This window comes from Apus apus, chromosome 8 (genome assembly GCF_020740795.1).
Source record: "Apus apus isolate bApuApu2 chromosome 8, bApuApu2.pri.cur, whole genome shotgun sequence".
NCBI classification, from domain to species: Eukaryota; Metazoa; Chordata; class Aves; order Apodiformes; family Apodidae; genus Apus; species Apus apus.
The window spans coordinates 5659738-5681840 of NC_067289.1; the positions used below are offsets into that span (position 1 = coordinate 5659738).

The following is a 22103-nucleotide window of genomic DNA, read 5'->3' on the forward strand; positions in this document are numbered from 1 at the left end:
TCACTTAAACACCTTGGCCAGCACCAGCTGCAGCACAAATGAGTGAAGCAATCAGTGGTCGTGGTTGGGCACGTGGTAGCCAAGGTGACTCCCAAAAGGGAACTGGGCAAAGAAGGCTCTGGCCATTTCCTCAATCCTGTCGTAGGCTCCCAAGGTCCGGAAATACTCCACATAGGACCAGAAATCATTGGCTGAGAAGGGCCAGTATGGCAAGGCTACAGACTCCTGGTAAGGATCTTAGAAAACAAACAAACAAACAAAAACAAACAAAACACAAAATTGCTATAATAGAAAGCATTTTTGTTGAAAGCTTGGGCTCGGGAGCCAACAAAGTTTGGGGTTGTAGGTTCCCTTGGGGGCCTTGTGGGCTCTTCCAGCAGGAGAGAGGCAGGCAGGGCCATGATGCCCTCCATGCCCCTCTGCACAGAAGATGAAGTTAGTGTCCTCTGCTCCAGTGGCACAAGAAATAGCAGAGTGGGACAAGATGGAGAGTAGGAATGAAGGGACACCATCAGCATTTGGGGCAATTCAGGAATTCCTCGGGCTGCTTTAATTTCTAGAAGGCAGCTGGTTATTTAAAAGCAAGGAGTAATTACAACTGAAAGCCATTTTTCCCTATTCCACACCATTTCCTCTGCCCAGTATAAAAAGACAATGAATAAGGCACCATCAGCTGCCCACAGGCTCCCAGCAGTAGAGCCAGGGGCAAGGGCCCCAATGTTGCTCCCCCAGCATCCCAGCACAAAGCAGCCCAGCTAAGTACAGAACACAACTCTGAAACTGAAGGAGCTGACCACCCTTGGGCCCAAATCCAGGCAAACACAGAGCATCTATAGAATGTCAACACTTGCTGAGACCACATAGTTACAAATGTCTTTGTGTGCAGCAAAGCTAATCCCAGCATTTTGTTTTGATTTTAAAGCCCATTTAAATAAATGGGAGTCACAGCACTCACCAGGCTCAGCTTGGGACTGGGGTCTTTAGTGGGAATTCAGAGCCTTCTACAATCCTAATGCCAGGCCTTAATTTTACAGAGTCAAGTTTGCAGCACCCAGGCACAGATGGCAAATAACAAATCAAATGAGCCAGCTAAATGCTGTCTGCAGTGGAAAATTCACTGTTTACACTAGCTGGCCTTAGATTCACTTTGCAGTCTGCTGCTTGGCCCGCTGTGAAAGAAAACCATAATTGTTGGTAATGCAACAGGGCACTGCCTGAACAGGGTTTTATTTTTAGACAGACACACACTCCCCTGATTAATAGGTTGCCACAGAAATACCATAGTGCACAAATACCATAGCACCCCTTAAGCTCATGAAAACACAGATGATGCATTCGAAAGATTTTAGTGCCATAAGGAAATAATGGAGCATAGGGGAAAATGTTTTTAGTTAGAAGTAATCACATCAGCCCTCACTTCGTGTATCTATTTCTCCTTTCAATACTTGTTACAATATTCTCCCTGCATATTTGTAGCTGTGCACTTGGGATGCTGCTTGCTATACTAGATATACACTGGCAATGGCAGAACTTTGTTACTGCAGATACTGCTCTGCAACTGTTTTCAGAGAGAATTCTGTCTGAAAACACCAAAGAGAAGTTAACTAAGTCATCAATAAGCCAGTGTAAACATCATCTGCATGTTGAGGGGTTTCTTTAATCCAAAGCAAATGCTAATCCAATGGGCTAATCACACAAAGTGACACGAACCACAGGGTAGCTGTGCTAAAGGATTTATTCCAACATTTCTCTAATTGGATTTGTAGCAATTTGTAAATGTTAAGCTTTTTGTTGTGGAAGTCAGTATTTCCTGCCAATAGCTAGATACACATATAGTATTACTGCTCAGGACAGACAACATTCTCAGATGTTTAATAAATATGGTACTTTCCAGTTACAATTTTGTACAGAGTTAGTGACTTGATCATAACCCCTTTTTGTTTTAAGACTGCAATTGCATTTGCCTTATTATTAGACATTAATACATCAGCTTTAAATATATTTTAAAGAAATTCTAAAAATCCACTTTTCTTCCTCTACCAGAACTAGATGAAAGCACTTGCACAGCCCATGGTGGTTAGTAAGTGTTGCTGCCAAAATCACTGCTGGGGATCAGGTCTGGGAGTTATAAATTACTTCTAATTGTTAGTGATACAATGGAAAGAAAAAGACATTAATAATTACCATCTCCATCCAGGATTGATCGAGCATCTGTAAATTAAGAGGAAATTCATCAGTACCAGCTCCTGCACAGAAGGACTTTGTTAATAAAAGGTTTCCTGTGGAGCCAGAAGCTAACAAGTTCTTTAATGCACATGCAGGACCCTCTATATAGCCAAATGTTTTCTGCTTCTTCAACAGCTGAGTAAGAAATTCCCCACCTGCAGTTACTCTGTGCTGCAAACCAAATACTCTTAACTAACAGCCAGAGTAGTTGTGATTAATACACAACATCTGATACTAAATAGAAGATACTGTGTGAGTAACAAAGTATTTCTGGCTGCTTGAAAAAATAAATGAGAATAAATTCAATAGTAATCTTACCTGTTAGGACGTTCATCAGCATACAGAAGAAAAACAAGCCAATAAATGTCATCTTTTCTGCAGGATATTGCTCGTTTCTGAAATAAATTTGTACAGCTGGGGATTATTACAAAAGATTAATATTTACAAAGTCTATTATTTCTTTTTGTACTGGAAGAATCTCTTCCAAAACAGATTCTAATTATTCATTTAGGCATAACAAGACCCAATTACATTTCCTTACAGTTTCTGAACTGCAACACAGTATTAACCACAGTCCTGAGTGTGTACTGATGTTTTGGTTTTAGGTGGCATAAAAGTAAAAGGCACTTGTGAACTGACATGAAATTAAATATCTTTGGAAATGTTGGGTCTTTTTTGGTTAATTTCCTTTAGAAATTACCTCTCTCTCTTCCCTTTTGTCCTTCTTGCAGTAGTAAAGGTCTGTAGCTCCAAATCAGCTACAAAACTCTGAAAGGGTTTCTCTTGCTGTAAAATAGCAGTGCTGTTTAAGGAAGGGTGGGGGAAAGGGAGAGAAACGTCACCGAGTTACACCACCAATCTGATGTTGTTGCCTTCAGGTAGAGGTATTTTAACTACTCACATTTGCATTCTTTTTCAGCACTGTCCATGGAAGAGAGAGTTTCTGAGAGGAAATCAGAACTAGCTTTGGCAGTAATACTTTTGTATATTGAAGATAAAGAAAATTCAGAAGCAAATTCAGTTATTACCACCTTTGTTGCCCTCTTGATTTTCTTTGTTTCCTTTCAGAAAAATATTTTTAGAAATGTTGAGCAAATTGCTAAGAGGATATTGAGTTCTCTATCCAGCTGAGTCACAAAGCCCACACTTGACACTCATTTATGTTCTTACTTGGAATCCTTAAGATCTAGATCTTAAAGTATAGATAGACACCAAGTGCCCACTGAAATAAATCAGCTTCAATTAAGCAAAGAAGTGGGTCCCCAGTTACCTCAGTCATGGTGATGGTACAGATACTGCAGCCTTCAGAGAGGGCTGATAAGGTGCATTGAAATGCACTTTCACATGATGCTGATTTCCTGGCAAAATTCCTCTCTGGATTACCAGCAGGTGCTCCATTCTGTGCAGGTTGCTGAACTGATCCAGCACATCAAAAAGCCTGGAGAGGAGAAGTTTGGAGAATATCCAAGTGATGCACACATCTTGATGGGTTTTCTTGTAGCACAAAAATCCTGATGGCAGCAGGTGTAGTCAGGAACTAAGGTACAACAGGAAGAACTCTGCAACTTGTAGGGAGATGGGGGGATTCCCATGCTCCTAGAAGACATGCCCATCCAGGTCATGTTGCCAAACCTAGCAGCTGTTTTCAGATGGCCCCAGTCTGGAAAGGAACTGCTGAAATTCCAGTGCAGAGCTCATGGCTCACAGTCACATTGCAGTGATCTGATCCTATGGTTGATAGAAGCTCTCCTGCTCCCTCTCACCTGGGGGTTTTCAGTTGCCTTTACTCTGAGTCTACAGAATAATTTATATGAACTTCAGACACCTCGTGGGACCTGAAACTGGTTCCTTTGCTCTGCCACATCCACTTGTCTGCCACAGGAGTGTCACACAGGGAAAGTCTGCACACTCATACCAGGTCCCAGAGTGGAGTGAGTGGCCTTGCAGGAGGCCCCAGCTTTGCTGGAGCTTATTCCTATCTTCATGCAGAGTTAGATAGTCCTGCCAAGAATTAATTCAAGATGTTCTGAACAAGAAGAAAAAAGTGCTTTGTAGGACACCAAGCTGTGCCAACTCTTGTGGAGACTGAAAAGAAAAATATTATGAAAGCAGAACCTGTTCCATCTTTGAAAGGCTTTAATGTTCCTGTTTAACATTTGCTAGGCCTGCAGGAGGGGCCCTACATCAGCCATCTGCCCCACTCACCTGGGTGGCAGCAGCTCCAGTGGGAGAAGGCACATCCTTGCTTGGTGGAGTCCTTGGGTGCAGCCGTGCACTCTGGTCCACCCAGCAGCACTGCCTGCAAAGCCCAACAGCACTTCCCCTTGCAGTGCCTAAGCTGTATATTCTATGCAAATCAACTGTGGGAAGCACTGACATGTGCCAACACACACAAAACCCAAATTAGCTGTAATTAATTAGCATAAAGCAACCTCTGTGCACATCCATCAGCAGCTTTTTGTTTTAGCAGTCAATAAGGGTGGTGTACCTCCAAGAGGGAGGTAAGAGAACATGCTTCAGTGATGACAAAGGAGACTTGATGCTCCTAACACAGTCACATCCTGCAGCTCTCCCCTCGAGCTATTAACCCTGCTGGAAGAGGAGGAGGAGGTTATCAGGTCCAGGGTCACTCAGGTCACAACATGGTCTGACATCCACCTTTACACCTGCCTCCTTACAGTTTCTTAATCTGTCTTTTGAAGCCTGGAGTCACCCACTTCCAGGATAACATCTGAGAGTCAGAGTCTTCCAGCAGTTACAGGCTTTCAATTAAATGCGTATCAAAGTTTTCCACTTGCCAAAGCACTGATTGGAGATGGAAATAAATTCTCAGGGTTTCCATGCTAAAGGAGGCCTCAGAAATTTTTTTTAAAAAAGGATGAAAATTAGCATTTAAGACACATGTATCAGGGGATACAGACAAGAGATAGTAATTTTAAATGCTCATTTTAATCCCTTTCTACCAAGACTTGTGTTGGCTGTACATGACTGCCTCTGCCTTCCAGGTCTCTTTAAACACTACATTGGAGTACAAAAGATGAGTTGGATCTAGCATCCTAATTCAGAAGCTGTTAAACTTGAGAGCACTAATCCACTTGCTTGAAAACTGATGGTGGGCTCAGTGTGCCAAACAGCATCACATCCTCTGGGACCAACCAGAAAGCACAGTGTGTGCTGACCTGCAGCATTTGTAACACACCACAATTTCGGGGGAGCTGAGCTTGGTGCCGAAGGACAGAGACAGGGACAGAGTGTCCTTCAGTGCTCCTCTGCCCTGTGCTGCACCCACGGCTGCTGCCGGGAGACCTCCAAGACACTGGTCTGGGGGATCTCACTACGGAGCAGGAGCTGTCCAGGGAGCAGCTGCAAAGCTGGGAATACAAAAAGGAGGGTGTAAAAGGAGGGTGTAAAGGGTGATTTATTTTTTTCCTCTCTTCACCCCCACGCCCCCACCCAGTCCCCCCTCAGCCCCTTCTCTTTTTATTGGATTATTATTAGGAAGAAGAGGCAGTTCAGAGTATCTTTGCCTGTAATGAACTTTTAAGTTTTTGGGTTTTTTTTAAATGCAAAAATCTGGACTTTGGGAAAGCTGGCTGCCTCTTGCCTCCCCTCAGGGGTGTTAAGGGTATACTTGGTTCATGACACCCTGGGTCCAGCAGAGGGCTGTTCTCTTCTCATCACTGTTTTCTGAAGACCAGGAACACAACTGGGCAGGTAGCACAAGCAGCCAGTTGAGTGGCCTGAGGGTACACGTGTAGTTAATATATAAGGATGGAAAGTGTCTGATGCTCAAAGTTAATTGAAAATAGAAAGCCCTGTGTCTGATTATTTTATTGTGCTTATGTGTTAGGGTTGTAAAACTCTAGTTATTTCCCCTGATAGGCAAGGCCTGGGGGGGCAGCCCTGCCACTGCTGCCAGCCAGCCCTTCACCAGGAAGGGGTGGCTGTGCCAGAGAGCATGTGAACAGGGGACAATTCATCCCTTCTCCAGGTCTCCCCTGCTCTGGAGAGACAGTGTAATACATCGTTTTTATAATGCAATATTTAGGTCTTAGAAGGTCTCTCAGCCAGGCTAGAGCTGGTACCTGGCGAGGATCAGGGTACCAGGTGGGCACTGGGGGAGCAGCAGAAGTGCCTGCTGAGAGCAGCAAAAACATTTTCTGCCAGTCTTTGCTGGAAGAAGAAAAAATAAATCCAGATAGTTCTGATGGTTTCTCTCCTTGCTTCATCACTGACCCTCTGCTAGAGATCTTTTCCACCCTTCCTGAGATGAGTAAAGAAATAACACACTTGTCTACAGATCCTTGCACTTTACCACCTTAATTTAGGATTAATTTATATGCAACAAGAGATCTGTTATGCCTGTGATGGAATGGTTTGTGAGTTTTGCTGCTGATACCCCTGCTCTCTGGGCACCCATGTCCAAGGTCTGAGCACATCTTTGTGCAGCTGTGGGGGCTGTGGGTGATGGGGCACATCGGGGTCACCCCATCTTGTAGGGAATTTGGTACAATTTCATACAATTTTGATACCATTTACAGGGTGGAAATCCACAGGCAGTGGAAAAATTAGGATGTATTTTTCAGGCAGAAGCACATCTGGTTTTTAGGGATGTGGTTTAGTGGTGGATTGGGCAGTGTGCTAGGTTAATGTTTGGACCTGATGATCTTAAAGATCTTTTCCATCCAAAATTATTCTAAGATTCACTTCTCCGTTTTATTTTAAAAATAAATAATAATAATAAAATATATATAAAAAGCCAGTCTGGCTGCTGAGCTGCCGCAGCTCAGAGGTGTCCAGAGGTGGGTGCCAGGGCCAGCCTGGAGCACGGGCTGCGGCCAGCAGCAGGGTTTTTCCTTAGGTTTAGTTACGTTTGTCTCTGTTTTAGCAATGGCCACAAGATGGCACAGGGCCCCTCCTAGTAAGATGCGAATGTGAGCATGGAAGAAATGCCTGAATCCAGGCTGAGCGAAGGCGTGTGATACCCATGAGAGCTGAGTCTCAAGCCCTTCCTGGGCGGTGCCAGCCAGGCAGAGGGTCAGTCCCTCACCCCATCTCACTTCGGGGTGTACAGAGCAGCCCAGGGCTGCAGCCAAGCCCGGGTGCTGGTGGGAGCTGGGGGAAGGTGGTTTTCAGATCACTGTCTTGTTCAAGGGTTCTTGGGTCCTGGCCACCCAAGGAAAGGGCATTTCGGTCAGTGGGCACATGAGTGACTGCACTGCAGCCCAAAACATGGTATTTGCAGCTGAGTTCTGTGCAGAAAGCTTTGCTGTAAGGGCTGGTATTTGGGGAGGCTCATAAAATAGATAGTGGAGATGTTGAACAGGTTTCACCCATAGCATGGGAGGCTGTCAGGCCATGTAGGTCACAGGGGGTTGTTTGCTGGGAGGTGTAGATTGTAGGGGGTGAGTAAGGGGTTGGCTGGAGGAAACCCAGAGTAACCTCTTGCACTAGTATTTTGAGCTATTTAAAGACAATGTCTGGCAGCAAGTCCTGCAGGGATGATGTGGTGGCAGCCCAGCACGTGGGGCACAGTTGTGGGCAGCCCCCAAAGGCCACCCCCTGGCCAAGGACTCCCCCCCCCAATGCTGTTTGGTTCATGGTGGTGAGTGAGATGCTTGCAGCTCCAGTGGTTCCAAAAGGCCCTGAAACAGCAGCAGCCAAGAACGGCAATGAAGTCAGAAACAGTGTGGCAAATTATCTTATCTCTCTTATTAATTATAAGAGAGGTAATAACCCTCCTACTGGACTAATTACAGGCAGTGAAAATATGGTAATGAACCTGGCTCCCATTGCCAGAATTTGAATAGTTACAATTTCCATGAAATAAGAGGCTTATGTGAACAGCAATTACTGTTTTTTACACGGCTCTCTCTTGTCCCCTCTGTTCTGATCCCAGCAAATCACGATGTAATTAGTCACAGAGGATTAAATGCTGCAGGGAAAGTACTGGGAAATTATGTAGAAACAAAATTCTGGTTTGGTTTGACTTGAAGTGAACTAGGCTTATGTCTCACAAAGCATGTAGGGCCTGCTCTGCTTCCTACCTGCCAGCTCCTCCTTGCTGCTGTTGGAAATCAGTGTAATCTCACCAAAGGCTGAGCAGTCCAGCTGCTGAGTGTCTCCCTGGCATCGCACAGCTGGATCAGTGTGGATTTGGAGGCAGCCCCCTGGTTCTCTGGGACATGCGTCAGGAAGGTGCTCTCCTGCCTTATCCAGCCTTGCTTGCAAGATACTGGTAGGGGTCAACCAGCCAGATGTGGGTTAGAGCCAACTATCTGCTGGGAGGTCACCACTCAGCTGTGCAGGGGTCAGGCAGCGTGATGCCTACCAGTAATTCTCTTGGCAGAGCTGCATGTGCTTGTCTAACAGTAACACTCACAATAAAGTCCTCTCACTGTTAATTCACCTTGTCCTGGATGCCCAGACTCTTTAGTTCCAATTACTGCTCAGGATTTCTTGCCCTCTCTTTGGGTTTGGCCAAAGATGGTAACGAAGACGTGGGTTTGCTGGCAGATCAGCCTAAATTCCTCCAAAAGTCCCTCCTCTAACTGCTAGTAGTTGAACATTTGATACCTGGGATGGATCTTTTGCTATTGTCTGTCTTTTTTGTTATTGCAGTCCTTGGTGTTCTCTCTTCTTTATTTCCTAAAATAAAGTCTATTAGTTAATGAGTTTTCTAATGATTGTGTGAGTCATTCCTGTGTGAACAATTGCTACTCTATGTTATAAATGGGCAGGCTTATAACAGACTTTTCTATTTGGTTCTTCTTATTCTTGTTCCAATTTCTGGCTTTGTATTTTTTGTTTCTTAATGATTTTTTTATTATTAATTTTTAATTCTTTATAAACCATCATCTCCTTGTAGGGCTGTTTCTTAGCCTCAGAGTATCTTAATGGGACTTGGTGAGTGTGAAGAATGGCTCTGTCTGCAATGAGCTGGTGTCATCTCTTTACTTGCTCTAGATTGTTATAAATATTAGTGACTGCCATGAGGGAGCAGCAGCAGGATTTTAGTGAGATGCTGAGTGCCTAGAATGATCTAGTTTTTTAAGCACCTGAATGCTTCCCAAGGGATCCCTTCAGGCTGTCCCATCAAATGCATTTTACTGGTCCTCTAGAGAGAACTTTGCCTCTAAACTTGCTGCTGTGAGCACAGCAGCTTTGGTCTATTTACCTTTCTTTAGCCAGTAATGAAGAGCTATCAGATTGGAGTGTTTTTTAACTAAAACTGCAACAACAGCAGCCATGGACAGTAACAAAGCCTTTAGGAGCCCTATTAATTAGCAGCCAGTTCCACCCATGTTACCAGGCATGGCTTGTGGTGTGTGGACAAATGGCAAAAGCTGAACACATTTATAGGCAGCAGAGGCTTAATCAGATGCTCAGGACAAGCTTTGCCTGTGGTTGTGCTGTCCTGGGACACAGACACAAGGACGCTGCTCCCAAGGGTGCCTGGGTGGGGGGGGGGCTAAGTGCAGGCAAGGTGAGGCAGGGGGCAGGCAGGAGCCAGCATCTGTGCCTGCCCTGGAGGTCCCCAGCTGGCACTGCTGGCACCCAGCCGCCCAGCAGCCTGTGGGTGCACATGCACACCCTGGGTTTATCTGAGTCCCAGAAATACTCCCCCATTCACATGAGACCTCCACTGGGCTGCAAGTCCCCGAGCCACCTCTCTTCTTTGCCTGTTGGAGGTTTGGTGGTTATTTTCTAACTAGCCTCTGATGCTACGTGAAATGTGTGGCTTCCAGTAATGTCTCTGGCTTGAGAATGCTCTAGAAAAGGGATATGAAAGTAACAATCCAGCAAGATATTCTGAGGTATGCTTGGTTATCCTGAGGATAGAGAAATGTAGTGTAGCTCAGCCTCGAGCTGCAGGCAACCTGTGAGCAGCCTGGATAATGTTACTTTTAAGTATGAGCATAGCACTGTTGTCCTTACAGAGCCAGCAGTGCTGAGCAGGCATCCCCCTCCATGCAGGGAAAGAGGCCAGGGAGGAAAGTTTGACTCACAGAGACTGGAAATTACAACTGATGGGTATGAAACAGGAAAGGTTCTAATTTAGCACCAAGGACAATTAGACAACGAAAGGCAAAAATCAACTCTTCATGGATAGAAACCTAGTATCAAAAGCCAGTATCAACTATGTGGAAGAGGAGCTGGTACAGAAACAAGGTGTTCCCCATGCAGAAACCTCAACAGTGAACCAGGGAAGGCCTTTGATTAGTTGGAGTCACTGACCTCTTTCCTTGTCCTGTAGCCCAGGCAGGTGGGTACTTGGACACACGTTGGGTGCAGCTCCCCTGGCACGGCTCAAAGGCTACAGCAGAGTCATGACATGAAAGGCACCCTGAGGAGGCACTGCAGAAAGAGAATGGGTACAAGATGTTGAATCAACACCAAGATGGTGGCACCAAGGAGAAAGCAGACAATGTCCTGAGTTGTCCCTGTCAGAGACTGGGTGAGCTGTGTGCCCTGTTCAGCAGGGACGTGGAGCTGGGCTGCTGCTCTAGCCAGCTGCACAGGCAGACCCAGCTGCTCTTACCCTCCTTGTGCCACCGTGCTGTGGGACACAGGATGGTCCCCTAACCCCTCATGCTGTGCATCCAAGTGTGGAAGGGAAGCAGCACCAGCCCAGCTGGCAGCAGGGCCAGGCCTCGTTGCCCAGGCTCAGCCCTCTCCTGGTGCAGAGACGAGGGGTTCAGGAGGGAAGGAAAGAGCAATGGGGTGAGTTTCTTGGTTTGTGGAAGATGTAAAACAGGAATCAGGTACTGACAACCCAAAATACATCTTCAGTCAGCATTGTTACTGTTTTAAGATAGCTCCCAAAATGCAGACAAAGGGACTATGTTTAGGAAAGAGACATTGTCATTTAGTGCAGGTTTGTACAAAGCTGGATGCTTGGTGCCTTCCCACAAATCAACCACAGCAGATGAAATTTTTCGTATTTATACAGAAAACAATAAAGTTAGTAAGCTTCCAAATCCTTCTTCCTTGAAGTGATTGGTTAGCAATTTACATATAGTTATAATATGGTTACATCACTATTTCTACTATCATGTGTGCTCAGGGGAAGGGTCTTCACCTGGGCAGGGGGCTTTTTGACCTGGGCTTGTGATTTTTAGTATTATAATTACATTATAATGAGCCAAGTTTACCTGGTTTAGCCATCAATTGTCTTGATTTGGGTTGTTCTTTATCACCTCCTGCATTCCTTAGGTCCGATTATGGTGATTTACATGAGACACTCTTAAAGCCTCTTGATGATGTGCCTTCTTCAAGGCCCAGTTATTCCAGGATGTCCTTGCTCAGTGCTAGCTCTGGTACTAGCTGGGTGCCTCTGACTGCAGTTGTTAGCTTGTTCAGACCTGCAGAGCACATCTTACACAGAATTGTCACATCGGTCTATATTCGTGAGTTCTTTCCCAACACTATCAGTGACTAGTGAAATTGGTTTGGTATATATTTGTATATTTTTCTTTATAACCCACATGTTACTCTCCCTTCCCTATTCTAGTTTTACCTTCCAGCCTTGAAGTATCTCTTCCTTACTCCCCTGTGTCACAGTTTTAGCCATTAACCAGGGACAGAGGCTCTGTTATCCCCCCACTATCCTCCAAGGGGAAAAGGGGAATAAGGGAGACTTTAAGGTTCCAGGAAAAAAACTTCAGAAGAAATTACGTTTCCTTCTTCTTTGGCTTTTCTGACCACACACACTGTTGGCCAGCTTGTTCATCTGGAATCAGCCATTCACTGACTGATCTGATTAGAGCTAATTACTAATTCTTTCTCTTACTACAACCCTGATCTTATAGGCACCATGGGAATGTGATTTAATTACAGCACAATATCAATCAGGTGCCTTAAGTAAAGTGTTCATGTTCTAATATGATCCTATTTTCTCTTTTCAGTTGTATGAGCTGCCAAGCTTGCAGGAGAACAAAGCTGTAGCTCCATGGGCAGTTCTCCCAAACCGCATGGAGGAGTCAGGCTCACAGTTCCCAGCCGTGGCTACCTTTAAGAATTCTTTTTGGAAGGATTTTTAACAGGAAAAGCTGTGAGTATAAACCATTTAAGCCCTACACTGTCTAGCAGCAAAAAGTTTAACTACATGGTCTATGAAGAACCATCACTTGATGTTCACTCTGACCTAGACAACCACTGGGTCTCCTAAAGCCCCTCAACTCAGCCCTGATACCTGCTGGAAAGGATGCTGGGACTCGGGACAATATCTAACTCCTCCCTGAGGATTTACCACCATACAACACCCTCCCGCTCCACAATATCCCGTGGCAGGCACATTCAGCAGAGAAAAAAGATCATTTTATTGTGATGACAACTGTGGGAGCCCAGGAGTCACAGCACTTCCACAGGTAACAGGAGAAGAACACCTGCAACAACAGTGTCGGAAAGGTCTGATGAGCCCACAAAGGCATAAAGAGGCAGCACTTGGTTCCACTTTCCTTGGGGAACACTTGGTGAGGAGTTGTGGATGGCCCTGACGAGAGAGCTCTGGCTGGCAGTGGCTGCTGGCTGGCTCTGGCACCTTCTCCCCATGGGAATACCTTTGGAGAGCTGTGTGTGGGCAGAGATGCCAGCGGCCCTGTGCCAGGCAGCAGGGATGGATGGGGAGCCCCGGGGCAGCTGCCATGGAATTCTTTCCAAGCCCTGCACTCCAGCACCATCCCTCACTGCCCCTTGGCAGCCACTTGGACTGACCTAGTGTTGAGGGCTGGGGAAGGTGGGCAGCAGAGTCTGGTACACACCTCAGCCTCTTGACCTGCTGGGCCTACCTGCTTCTTTGAATTTGCAGCTTTCTTCTGTCTTCCTCCTCTTCATCTCTCGCTGCCACTCTCTCTCCTCTGTCCAAGCTACTTTTCTCTTTCTTCTGTTCCTCTTTTCATTTTCCTGCTGGCAGCCTGCAAACCTTTTCATCCCACAGTGTGATTAGACAGGGAAAGCCAGGATCAACTGGAATCAGCTTTTGAGGTAACCAAATCTGGACCATTTTACCTTCTTTCCTCCTCTGAAGAGCTCTTGATTTCTTCTCCACATGCCAGGGAGTCTGGTGTGGTCTCTAGTGAGGTCACTGGCATGGTCTCTGGTGTGGTCTCTGGTGTAGTCTCTGGCACAGTATCTGGTGTGATCTCTGGTGTGGTCTCTGGTGTGATCACTGGCATAGCCTGTGGTGTGATTTCTGGTGTGATCTCTGGTGTGGTCTCTGGCACAGTATCTGGTGTGATCTCTAGTGTGGTCTCTGGTGTGATCACTGGTGTGATCTCTGGCACAGTCCCTGGTGTGGTCTCTGGTGTGATCTCTGGCACAGTCCCTGGTGTGATCTCTGGTGTGATCTCTGGCATGGTCTCTGGTATGATCTCTAGTGAGGTCACTGGCACAGTCTCTGGTGTGGTCTCTGGCACAGTCCCTGGTGTGGTCTCTGGCACAGTCTCTGGTGTGGTCTCTGACACAGTCTCTGGTGTGATATCTGGCACAGTCTCTGGTGTGATCTCTGGTGAGATCTCTGGTGTGGTCTCTGGTGTGGCTGGAGATAAAGCTCTGGGTGCCTAAAACAGAAAGGCTGGCATGAGGTTGCAGGAGTCAGTGCCTGGTTGCCAAACGACTGCCTGGTTTCTGCAGACAGGCTCCCCTTGCCTGGCCAGCATTAGCCCTTTCTTGCAAGGGCCTCCCTTGGGAACACAGTGTTCCTGCAGGTGTGTGGCACTCAGGTCATGTGTGAGGGCTGTTCCAGAGGGAGCCTGTGGTCCCCCTCCTGGCAAGAGAAGGTTTGCCCACTTTGTTACGCCAGGATGCCTTCTGCCATCCCAAGACAAAGCACTGTGAACACTGTAGGTGTGTCCTTTGCTTGGGCATGAGCCTAAGGCTCTGGAGAAAAAAGCTTTCCAGTGTCACTCACAATGCGTCATTGCAGGGGAAGTAAAAACCCCAAACAAAGCCACAAGAGATGAAATGCCAGGAAGAGGAACAGCAGCTACTTAGGCTTATCAGGAACTTCTCTTCTACATGAGAAAAGCTGTCCCAGTATTTGTGGACCTGACATACCTCTCCCGTGTTGGGCTCCACCACCATGTCTTCCCCCACTTCCTTCAGGACACGGAGCAGGGAAGGGGGTGTAGGGGACAAGGCCTCTGCCTGATGCTCTGTTTCAGCTCTGCCTGTGGGGACTCGTGGCTCTTCCAAAGGCACATCTGGAAAGAAAAAGCACATGTAGCAAAGGGGCTTGTTGGCAGTAGCAAAACCCACCTGAAGCCCTACACCCCTTCTCTTTTTTCGCTTCTGCTCATCTTGCAGAGCAAAGCCTTCCTGCCCCGAGAGGCAATGGCCACAGAGAGGCCACAGGACAAGCAGGGCTGAGAGGACAACACTCAAGGACCAGCCATGCCAGAAAGGACGCTGAGGTTCCCAGTGTCCCAAGCCCCAGCCTCTGACAGCCCTCAGTCCCTCCCCTTACCACTGTATCTTTCTGTGGGGGCTGGACCCTCCTTGGCTGCTGCACAGAAAAGAGCAGTGGTCTCCTCCTCAAAGACGTCCCTGAAGTTTTCAATCAGGAACTCCACCAGCCCCTTCACCTGCACACATCAAAGCCTTGGTCTCAAGGCAGCTGCCTGAAAGGGACCAAGCAGCCCTTCCTGCTCCTGAGCCTTTCCTCTGCACACAAGGCTGTGGCCGTGGGGCTGCTCTTCTAGGCAGCCACCCCAGCAGCATTTCTTAGCTCAAGGCAGGAGGCATCCAGGCATCTCATCTTGAGCAGCCAAGCTCTGATAATCCAGGAAGGCTGCAACCAGATGCTTAAGACAGTGTACCTTCTCAGTGACCTCCAGCATAGCTTCTAGTGGCAGCCCGTCCTCGTTGGGTGGGCTCAGCAAGTTTGGCCCAACACAAATGGCCAGGTTGCTGTACGTCATCTTGCTGGTGGCTGCGTTGTGGCCAATGCACCGCAGGAGGGACAGCAGCTGCTTGAGGAAGAGGAGGTTGGCCCCAGGCAACTTATCAGCCACCCTGAGGGAAGAGGAAGACAAGGTTCATCAAGGAGAGGTTGCCCACAGCTGTCCCCCAGGTCGCCCAAGGCAGGTGGCAGCCAGTGGCTGTGTTGTGCAGCTTCCCAGCTGCTCTCAGCCAGCGGTCAGGGCTCCTATCAGCAGGCAGGCTGCTGCCCACACTTACGCTTTCAGCTCTTCCACCTTCTCCTCCCTGCTGGTCTTCTGCATTGCAGCCATCCAGTCCTCGTAGAGGTTGTTGACAAGGAGCTTGGAGGGGATGCTTCGGAGGAAGTCCTGCAAGGCCAAGGGCTCCAGCTGAGCCTTGGAATGCTCCAGCCCAGGCAGGAGCCCCTCCAGCTGCAGGTCAGAAGTGCTCACCTTCAGGACGACGGCCAACAGCAGTGCAGGCTGCCTTGCCATGTCGATGTCCTCACCACGGTCCAGGGCCTCTCGCAGCTCCTGAAGCGCTGTCGCACTGTCTGCTCGGCGGAATATCCCCTCTGCCATTGGTCCTGCCTGCTGCAGGACAGCCAGCAGCTCCTGCAGGAGAGGCAGGCTGACAGTGACTTGGCTGAGGGGCTGCCTTCCAGCAGTGGTGGCCAGAGCACTGCCATAGAGCTGGCTCGTTGCTGGGGCTGGAGAGCCCACAGAGCTCCTGGGGACACCCACTACCTGTACGCCGCAGCCACAGGAGGAATGGGGACCCCCTGCCTGGTCTGGCTCACCTGGAGGGGCTGGGGCAGCCTGCCGTCCTCCCCACACAGCGCTGCCAGGGGCTGCCCAAAGAGGGCCGTGCTGCAGCCAGAGCCCACCTGCCCTGCCACCTGGGCAGGGGGTGGGCTCTGCTGCAGAGCTAAGGGACAGGGCAGCCCCTTCCTCCTGCTGCTGCTCCCTCCTGCTGCAAAGGAAAAGAGAGCAGGAGCCCCTCAATGGAGACAGCCAGGCCAGCGCTCCCAGAGCCTCTCCTGCCTGGCCCTGCCCTGCCTGCAGCGCAGTGCTGAGCTGTGTGGCAGGATGGGCAGGGAGCCAGCAGCTGCAGCCACCACTCTGGCTGGGAGGCTTCTGTGAGCCAGGGGGATAGCAGGACAGCCTGGCCCAGCCCTCGCCCTGCCCTCTTGCAAGCTGTGGGCAGCAGCAGAGGCTCCATGTCCCTGCAGAGGCTCCATGTCCCTGCAGAAGCATGTTCAGTGGCCGCTGCCCAGCAGGTGTCCTTCCTCCTCCAGGTGACATCCACCTTTGGGCTGCCCAACCTGCATGGCGACACTCAAACGACAAGTGAGAGCAGCTCAGTCACTTGCAGGAGGTTGCCTTTCTTTCCAAAACTCACCTAGTGCATGGCAAAGTCCCCTGCCGTTGCTTGGTGGGCCTGGTGCATGTCCTTGCTTGGGATCAGCCTGCAAGAACCCACATGGCAGGTTTCCTCAGGCTCCCCCAGCCAACATGCACCAGCCTTCTTTGGGGCTCCCCAACCCCCTCTGCTCCCAGAGTGGCACAGCAGGGTCCTTCCTCCCTCCCTCTTGCACAAGCTCACCCCCCTTGTCACACATCCCTGCCACAGCCCGAGGCAGGGGCAAGGCAGCCATACTCACTTCTGCCTGGCCCTCCACCAGCATTTCTAGGCTCCTGGCACTCAGTGTCTTCCACTGGGCAAGAGAGGAGGAGTGGGAGAAGGTGAGCAAGCAATGCCTCTGCTGCTGGGCTGCAGGAGGGGAGAGGGCCCACACCAGGGAGACACTCACAGCATGGTGGTGGCTCAGCTCCTTCTCCAGGAGTTGGACTGATGGCAGGAGGTTCACTCGACCTCCTCTGGCTCCTTCTGGTGTCCTGTGCAGCAGGAAGGGAGAGGGCTAGAGCTGGCTGAGCCCTAAGCCACCTCTTCTCTCCTGGCAGGCACCTCTGCCAGAGAGCTGCCCGCAACTGTGGGCCCCTCTCCCCAGCTAGGAGCTGTGTTCACCCCTCCGGCTGCACCTGCAGCATCCCTGCCTTACCCCCGCAGCGTGCCCAGCCACAGCTCCTTCAGCTCCTGGGACCTGCAGGAAGAGAGGAGAACCAGCGTCAGGCCCTGCTGCCCCTGGCCCAGAGGCAGGCAGGGTGACATCCCCCGGTGGAGCTGTCCAAGCCCTGACTCTTCCTATCCAGCCAGAGCAGCTACTTTTGCCCTTCCCTGCTGGGGACCAAAGGGGGACCTGCCTGCCCAGGCTCTGCAGGGAGGGCACAGGCCATGACCAGGATGGTGGGGGCATTGCTGGGAACCTCTCCTGCAGGGCTGTGGAACACGGCACCATGACTCACCCAAAATCCACAATGCAGGAGCCCCTGGGCCAGCTGAAGAGGAGGGAGGTCCCGTCCTCCTTGCTGCCTCCCTCCTTCTCTTCTTGCTCCCGCACCTCCTCCTTCCCGCAGCTGAACACCCACAGCTGGTCCAGGGCCAGGCAGAGCTGCGGGCGCAGGGTGGTGCCACCTCTGCAGAGAGGAGCAGCCAGCAGTCAGCTGGAGGTGGCCTCCTCGGGGTGCCCCTGGCCAGAGCCTTGTCTGTGTCCCAGCTGCCCTTGGAACAGACATGGGTGCATCCAGCACCAGGGTGCTGGGGTCTGGGGCTGCTGCCAGGGTGTTCCAGAGCCAGGGCTGGGGGAAAGGCAGGGGGGCTCTGAGAGGCTTACTGCAACTTGGCCACCACCAGTTCCTCCTGGAAGAGGAGAAGGCGTCTCTTGCTCCTCTTGCGGCCCCGGGTCAGCTGCACATCTGCGCTCAGCAGCACCTCAGCCTCCCTGCAGAGCAGAGGGCAGCAGCCATCAGCAAGGCTGCTGCTCTGGGCCCTGGCTGGAACAGTCCTGTGTGTCCCTGAGCTGCTGGACAGGGAGCCCACCTGGAGCTAAAGCAGCAGCTGGCCTGGCCCATCCAGCCCAGGAGAGGAGGGCCCTGGCAGGGCACCAAGGATGTGGTGCAGCTGGTGACAAGAGAGGGGAAGCAGGTCCTGCTGCTGCTGTTCTTGCTGTTGCTGGTGCAGCTCTGCTCGGCGAGCCCCTGCCTCTTCCCAGCTCTGTGCTGCTGACTCTGGTGGCTGTTGGCTCCAACTGATCCCAACGGAAAGTGGCTGGGCACTGGGATTGGATGTTCTCTTCAATATGGCCACCTCTGGCTTGCACTGGGGAGCCCAGAGCAGGAAACAGCAGAGGAGAAGGACCATCTCCTTCCAGGTACTGGCGTGTCCCTTGCCTTGGGCTTCAGCATTGGCTCCTGGCCTACAATTAGACTTGGGGCCATTGTTCAGCACTTGTGGGGCCCAGCTGCTCAACCCCTTTTCCATCATCTATGCTGCTCCTCAGCCCAGGTGGTAGCCTATGCTACATGCCAAGCTTCTTGGTGTGCCCACTGCCCCAGGTTGTGCAAGCGTGACTCAGTCTGGGGTCTGCACCTCCAGCTGCAGAGGGTGATCTAATATCAGATAGAGCATCTTCCTGGTCTTGCTTAGCTTAGGTTTCAGCACAGCTTCTTGAAGCCACAGCTGCTCAGGAGCGCTGCTCGCTGCTGAACACACAGTTCTAGAAAGCGCTGAATGATGAGGCACTAGACCTCACTGGAGAGTACTGACACTGTTTGTTTGTTTGGTCAGCAGACTGACATTCAAGACCAAACTGACATGAAATTTTCCCCTACACAGGAGGAGGAGGTGCTACAGGAACCCTCAAGTACCAGTGAGCTGCTGGTGTCTGACACTTTCCCTGCACATGCAGCCTGTGCCTGTCCTCCAGACCAGCCTGCTCCTCCTGACCAGGACACGGGCTGCGCAGCCCCCACATGACCTGCCTCGACCCTCTGCTGGTTTTGTGACATTAAACCTACAGGTAACATCACTTTGTTTTGTTCTCTCTTGCTCTCTGTGAACTGCTGCTCAGGGTCCTGTTGTGGCTGGGAGGAGGCAGAGGAGGCTTAGACACCCCATTTCTGCAGGGCACTGCTGTCTCTGCACCACAGAGGTCCATGTAGTAGGTTGTGATGTCTGAGTCTTTCAGTTACTGTTCTTACTCCAAGGTACCTTCAAGGTACTTTGTCTGGAAGATCAGAGCATATTACTTCCTAACAGCAGCTGGGAACTGGAAGCTAAATTCATCCCAGCATGGGAAACAACCAAGAGATTGCTTTTTAGTCTAAGTGAACCCTTGCATCCCCTTTCCTGAGTCTTTCAAAGCTGTTCTGTGGTTAGAGTGACTGCATTGCTGTTTTCAAGGGATCCAGTGATAGATGAGCCTGAAAGAACAACAGTTTCAAGAAAGAAAAGGATAAACTGCTGTGCCCTAGATGGCTGTGTCTGAGAGAGCTGTGAACATCAACAGCAAGGTCAGAGCAGGCAGTTTCCAAATTTCTTTATGCTGTCTGAAAACAGAGAGGAAACCCTCTTAACTGAAGTGCTGTGGCAGGGCCCTCACCTAGGGCTCTTCTGCCTCAGAAGCAGTTTGTCTACTCCCTCTTCCTGGCTGTGCTTCCCTCCCAGGTCAGCTCACTGCTCACTGCACAGGTGGAAATCAGGGCAGTTGCCATGAGGTGGCAGGTTTGAAGGTGGTGGGGGTGCTGTGCTGTACTCCATAATTCCCAGCCCATTTTCCTTCGTCCTCCCTCTCCACTCAGTTCCAGCTCCCTTCACTCCCACTCTGTCCTTTGTCATTCCATTCACCACATTTACCCTTCACCCCTCTGGTACCTGCTCACTTCTGAGATCCTCCCGCAAGGAGGATGGAGGATTTTACATGCAGGGCTTCCCCTCCAGTGCTTCTGCTTCCTCAGGGGCATCCCGCTGGGAAAAACACTGGATGTTTGCCCCCACGGTACAGCCACGACACCCGCTGTGCCTTCAGCCTCCACCTTGCTTCCCTTCTTCCAAGCTCTCTGGTAAGAATCACAGAACCACACAGAATCACAGGATGGTAGGGGTTGGAAGGGACTTCTGGATATACTTCACAATACTGGTGACATTGTCCATTAAGACCCTGCCTGTTCCAGGTCCCCTAGCAGCAGCAAGATGCTGTTTTACAGCCAACTTCTCCCTTTTCTCATAACTGTAGGTTGCTTCCTAGCCCCCCTGAGACTGCAGCCATCTTATTGACCCCACCTTAGCTATTTCCAGCAGTCACAGGATATGCTAGTTTATCAAACTGCATCTATTTACAGGTGGTTTGTGCTCAGCCATACCCTGCATGGCCTGCTTTAAACGCTCTGCTGGTTTCCTTCCTCCTACCCCAGCCTCTGGGCTGTCTCATGGCCTGGAGCATTTGCAAGTCCTGATGCTGGGAACTGCATTTGGGCTACATCTCTAGCTCCAAAGGTGGTGGCAGCCAGAGCCCTTTCAGCTGCAGAGCCACCAGTGTAGTTCACCTGTGCTGTACTTGAACTCAGAGACAGCTGCTGGTGTTGGAGACCAGGGCCAGTGTTGTAGACCAGGACATCTGCCTCATGCAGTTAGTGAGCATACTGATGTGGCAGCTTCAGCCCTTGATGTAGGTTGTTTCCCTACTGCTACTTACCATAGACAGAGAGGTTTTCCTCAGGTGACAGCTGTCACATTCCATCCAGAGTGCAGGCACCTAGCCTCTGTGGAGAAACCTAGACCTAAGCACACAAGAACTGGGAGAGAGCTCCATGCAGAGCCACATAACTTTTTGCTAGTGCCCATTTATGCATCCCCCCAGCAACTGACCTATTTGTGGGGCTATCAGTTACTTCAGAACTGAAGTCTGATTTTGCAGACAGTGCCCTCACCAGCTGAGCCATGGTCTGCATTGCATGGAGACAAATAACTGCTTAACCAGGCATGGTCAGTCATGGTGTTCCCCTTCTAAATCTCTGAAAGCTGCAGGATCTCACCAGGTCCCTCAACACTTCACTCTCCTGTTAGAGTGGTAAAAAACTTATTATAAACTAAAAGGTTAAATTCTTTCCAAAGTGCATTTAGATGCAAGCAAAAATTCTGTGACATATACATAAAATCACCAGTTCAGAGAATTGTTCCATGTGCACGTCACACAGAGCCACTGTGCACAGGATGGGGTCTGATGAAAGCTGATTTTTATCAGCCCATGAACGCACATTCTTTACACAACAAATACGCTTACAAAACATCTAATAGCCAGTGTGACAGAGGCTCAGTATCTGCTACTTACATCTCAAGGATTTCTTAGGGTGGCAGGATGCCTGCCTTGAACAGGAACCATCTAATGCAGCCCTTCAAGGCAACTTCCTCATTTTGCACCATTTTTTCCTCTTTTATGTTTGTCTTTCTGCTTGACATCTGATGGCTCATATTCTCTCCTGGAAAAAAATGGGCTTAAAATCAGGTTAATCCCTCCACCCCTGATTCTGCTCCCAGGGAGGTGGAGACCAGCATGCCTCTCTCACTCCCTTAGGGTTTCAAGCATGCTTTTGGGATGCAGGAACTCAGATTCATCTCTGTTTTCCTCAGCTTGGAGCAGGAGCTCCAGGTTCACAGGCAGCCCAAAGGTTTGGAAACCTGCCCAGCTAGAGCCATAAGGATGTCTACCAAGTGAAAGTTATTACGCCCTTGCAGCCCTTCACCCCTCTAGTCTGTCTCCCAAGCCAGCAGAACTGGTAGAAGAGCTTTTGCTCATGGGTTGTGCTGGACTTTAGCTTTGGTTGCTGCAATCCCTGCCTAGATCAAAACCAAGCTAAGAGTAATTCTACCTCAATTGCACAGTCTGGCTTAAGGACTTAAGTGTTCATATTGTCACAGGATGCCCTTGCAATCTATGGGGGCATCTTCTACTTTGAGATATTTATTCATAATCTGAGAAAAAAAAAACAAAGCTTGACAAAGGATGCATCCCAGCTACAGGCTGACAGAGAAGGCCAGCTTTATCAACTCAAATTAAC

At 49.6% G+C, this 22103-nt stretch overlaps 3 protein-coding genes across 5 annotated transcripts; all 3 read right to left on the reverse strand.

Annotated features, from left to right (window-relative positions):
• Window positions 1–9: 9 nt before the first annotated feature.
• On the reverse strand, window positions 10–11514 carry OTOS (otospiralin). 3 transcript variants are annotated; one of them, XM_051626976.1, is made up of 6 exons: window positions 11382–11514; window positions 10465–10584; window positions 3497–4227; window positions 2545–2621; window positions 2185–2211; window positions 10–236 (listed from the first exon to the last, which is right to left on the reverse strand). In XM_051626976.1, exons 4-6 carry the CDS (start codon window positions 2594–2596, stop codon window positions 52–54), a joined length of 264 nt encoding a protein of 87 aa, XP_051482936.1. In that variant the 5' UTR covers window positions 2597–2621; window positions 3497–4227; window positions 10465–10584; window positions 11382–11514; the 3' UTR covers window positions 10–51. The 3 variants fall into 3 exon arrangements, with proteins under 3 accessions (XP_051482936.1, XP_051482937.1, XP_051482935.1); XM_051626977.1 differs by lacking the exon at window positions 11382–11514 and having other exon boundaries at window positions 3497–4311; window positions 10465–10483; XM_051626975.1 differs by lacking the exons at window positions 3497–4227; window positions 10465–10584; window positions 11382–11514 and adding exons at window positions 2927–3028; window positions 3128–3214.
• Window positions 11515–12524: 1010 nt separating this feature from the next.
• LOC127388004 (T-cell activation Rho GTPase-activating protein-like) lies at window positions 12525–15741 on the reverse strand. The gene is made up of 8 exons (XM_051626974.1): window positions 15600–15741; window positions 15406–15515; window positions 15045–15240; window positions 14693–14810; window positions 14284–14429; window positions 13237–13787; window positions 13017–13150; window positions 12525–12614 (listed from the first exon to the last, which is right to left on the reverse strand). Exons 1-8 carry the CDS (start codon window positions 15726–15728, stop codon window positions 12580–12582), a joined length of 1419 nt encoding a protein of 472 aa, XP_051482934.1. The 5' UTR covers window positions 15729–15741; the 3' UTR covers window positions 12525–12579.
• Window positions 15742–16091: 350 nt separating this feature from the next.
• On the reverse strand, window positions 16092–18518 carry LOC127387776 (uncharacterized). Its single transcript, XM_051626550.1, has 7 exons — window positions 18088–18518; window positions 17882–17989; window positions 17514–17684; window positions 17210–17251; window positions 16961–17045; window positions 16811–16864; window positions 16092–16615 (listed from the first exon to the last, which is right to left on the reverse strand). Exons 1-7 carry the CDS (start codon window positions 18117–18119, stop codon window positions 16508–16510), a joined length of 600 nt encoding a protein of 199 aa, XP_051482510.1. The 5' UTR covers window positions 18120–18518; the 3' UTR covers window positions 16092–16507.
• Window positions 18519–22103: the final 3585 nt, after the last annotated feature.

Coding starts and splice junctions, on each gene's coding strand:
- OTOS (XM_051626975.1), bottom strand. Junction 2,212..2,544: donor GCTGATGAACGTCCTAACAG/GTAAGATTACTA, acceptor CTTAATTTACAG/ATGCTCGATCAATCCTGGAT. Junction 237..2,184: donor ATCAATCCTGGATGGAGATG/GTAATTATTAAT, acceptor TTGTTTTCTAAG/ATCCTTACCAGGAGTCTGTA.
- LOC127388004 (XM_051626974.1), bottom strand. CDS start 15,728: ATGGCAGAGGGGATATTCCGCCGAGCAGACAGTGCGACAGCGCTTCAG. Junction 15,241..15,405: donor AAGGTGGAAGAGCTGAAAGC/GTAAGTGTGGGC, acceptor CTCTTCCCTCAG/GGTGGCTGATAAGTTGCCTG. Junction 13,788..14,283: donor TGGAGCCCAACACGGGAGAG/GTATGTCAGGTC, acceptor TTTCTGTTTTAG/GCACCCAGAGCTTTATCTCC.
- LOC127387776 (XM_051626550.1), bottom strand. CDS start 18,119: ATGGGCCAGGCCAGCTGCTGCTTTAGCTCCAG. Junction 16,865..16,960: donor AGCTGAGCCACCACCATGCT/GTGAGTGTCTCC, acceptor TCTCTTGCCCAG/TGGAAGACACTGAGTGCCAG. Junction 16,616..16,810: donor TGGTGGAGGGCCAGGCAGAA/GTGAGTATGGCT, acceptor GGGTTCTTGCAG/GCTGATCCCAAGCAAGGACA.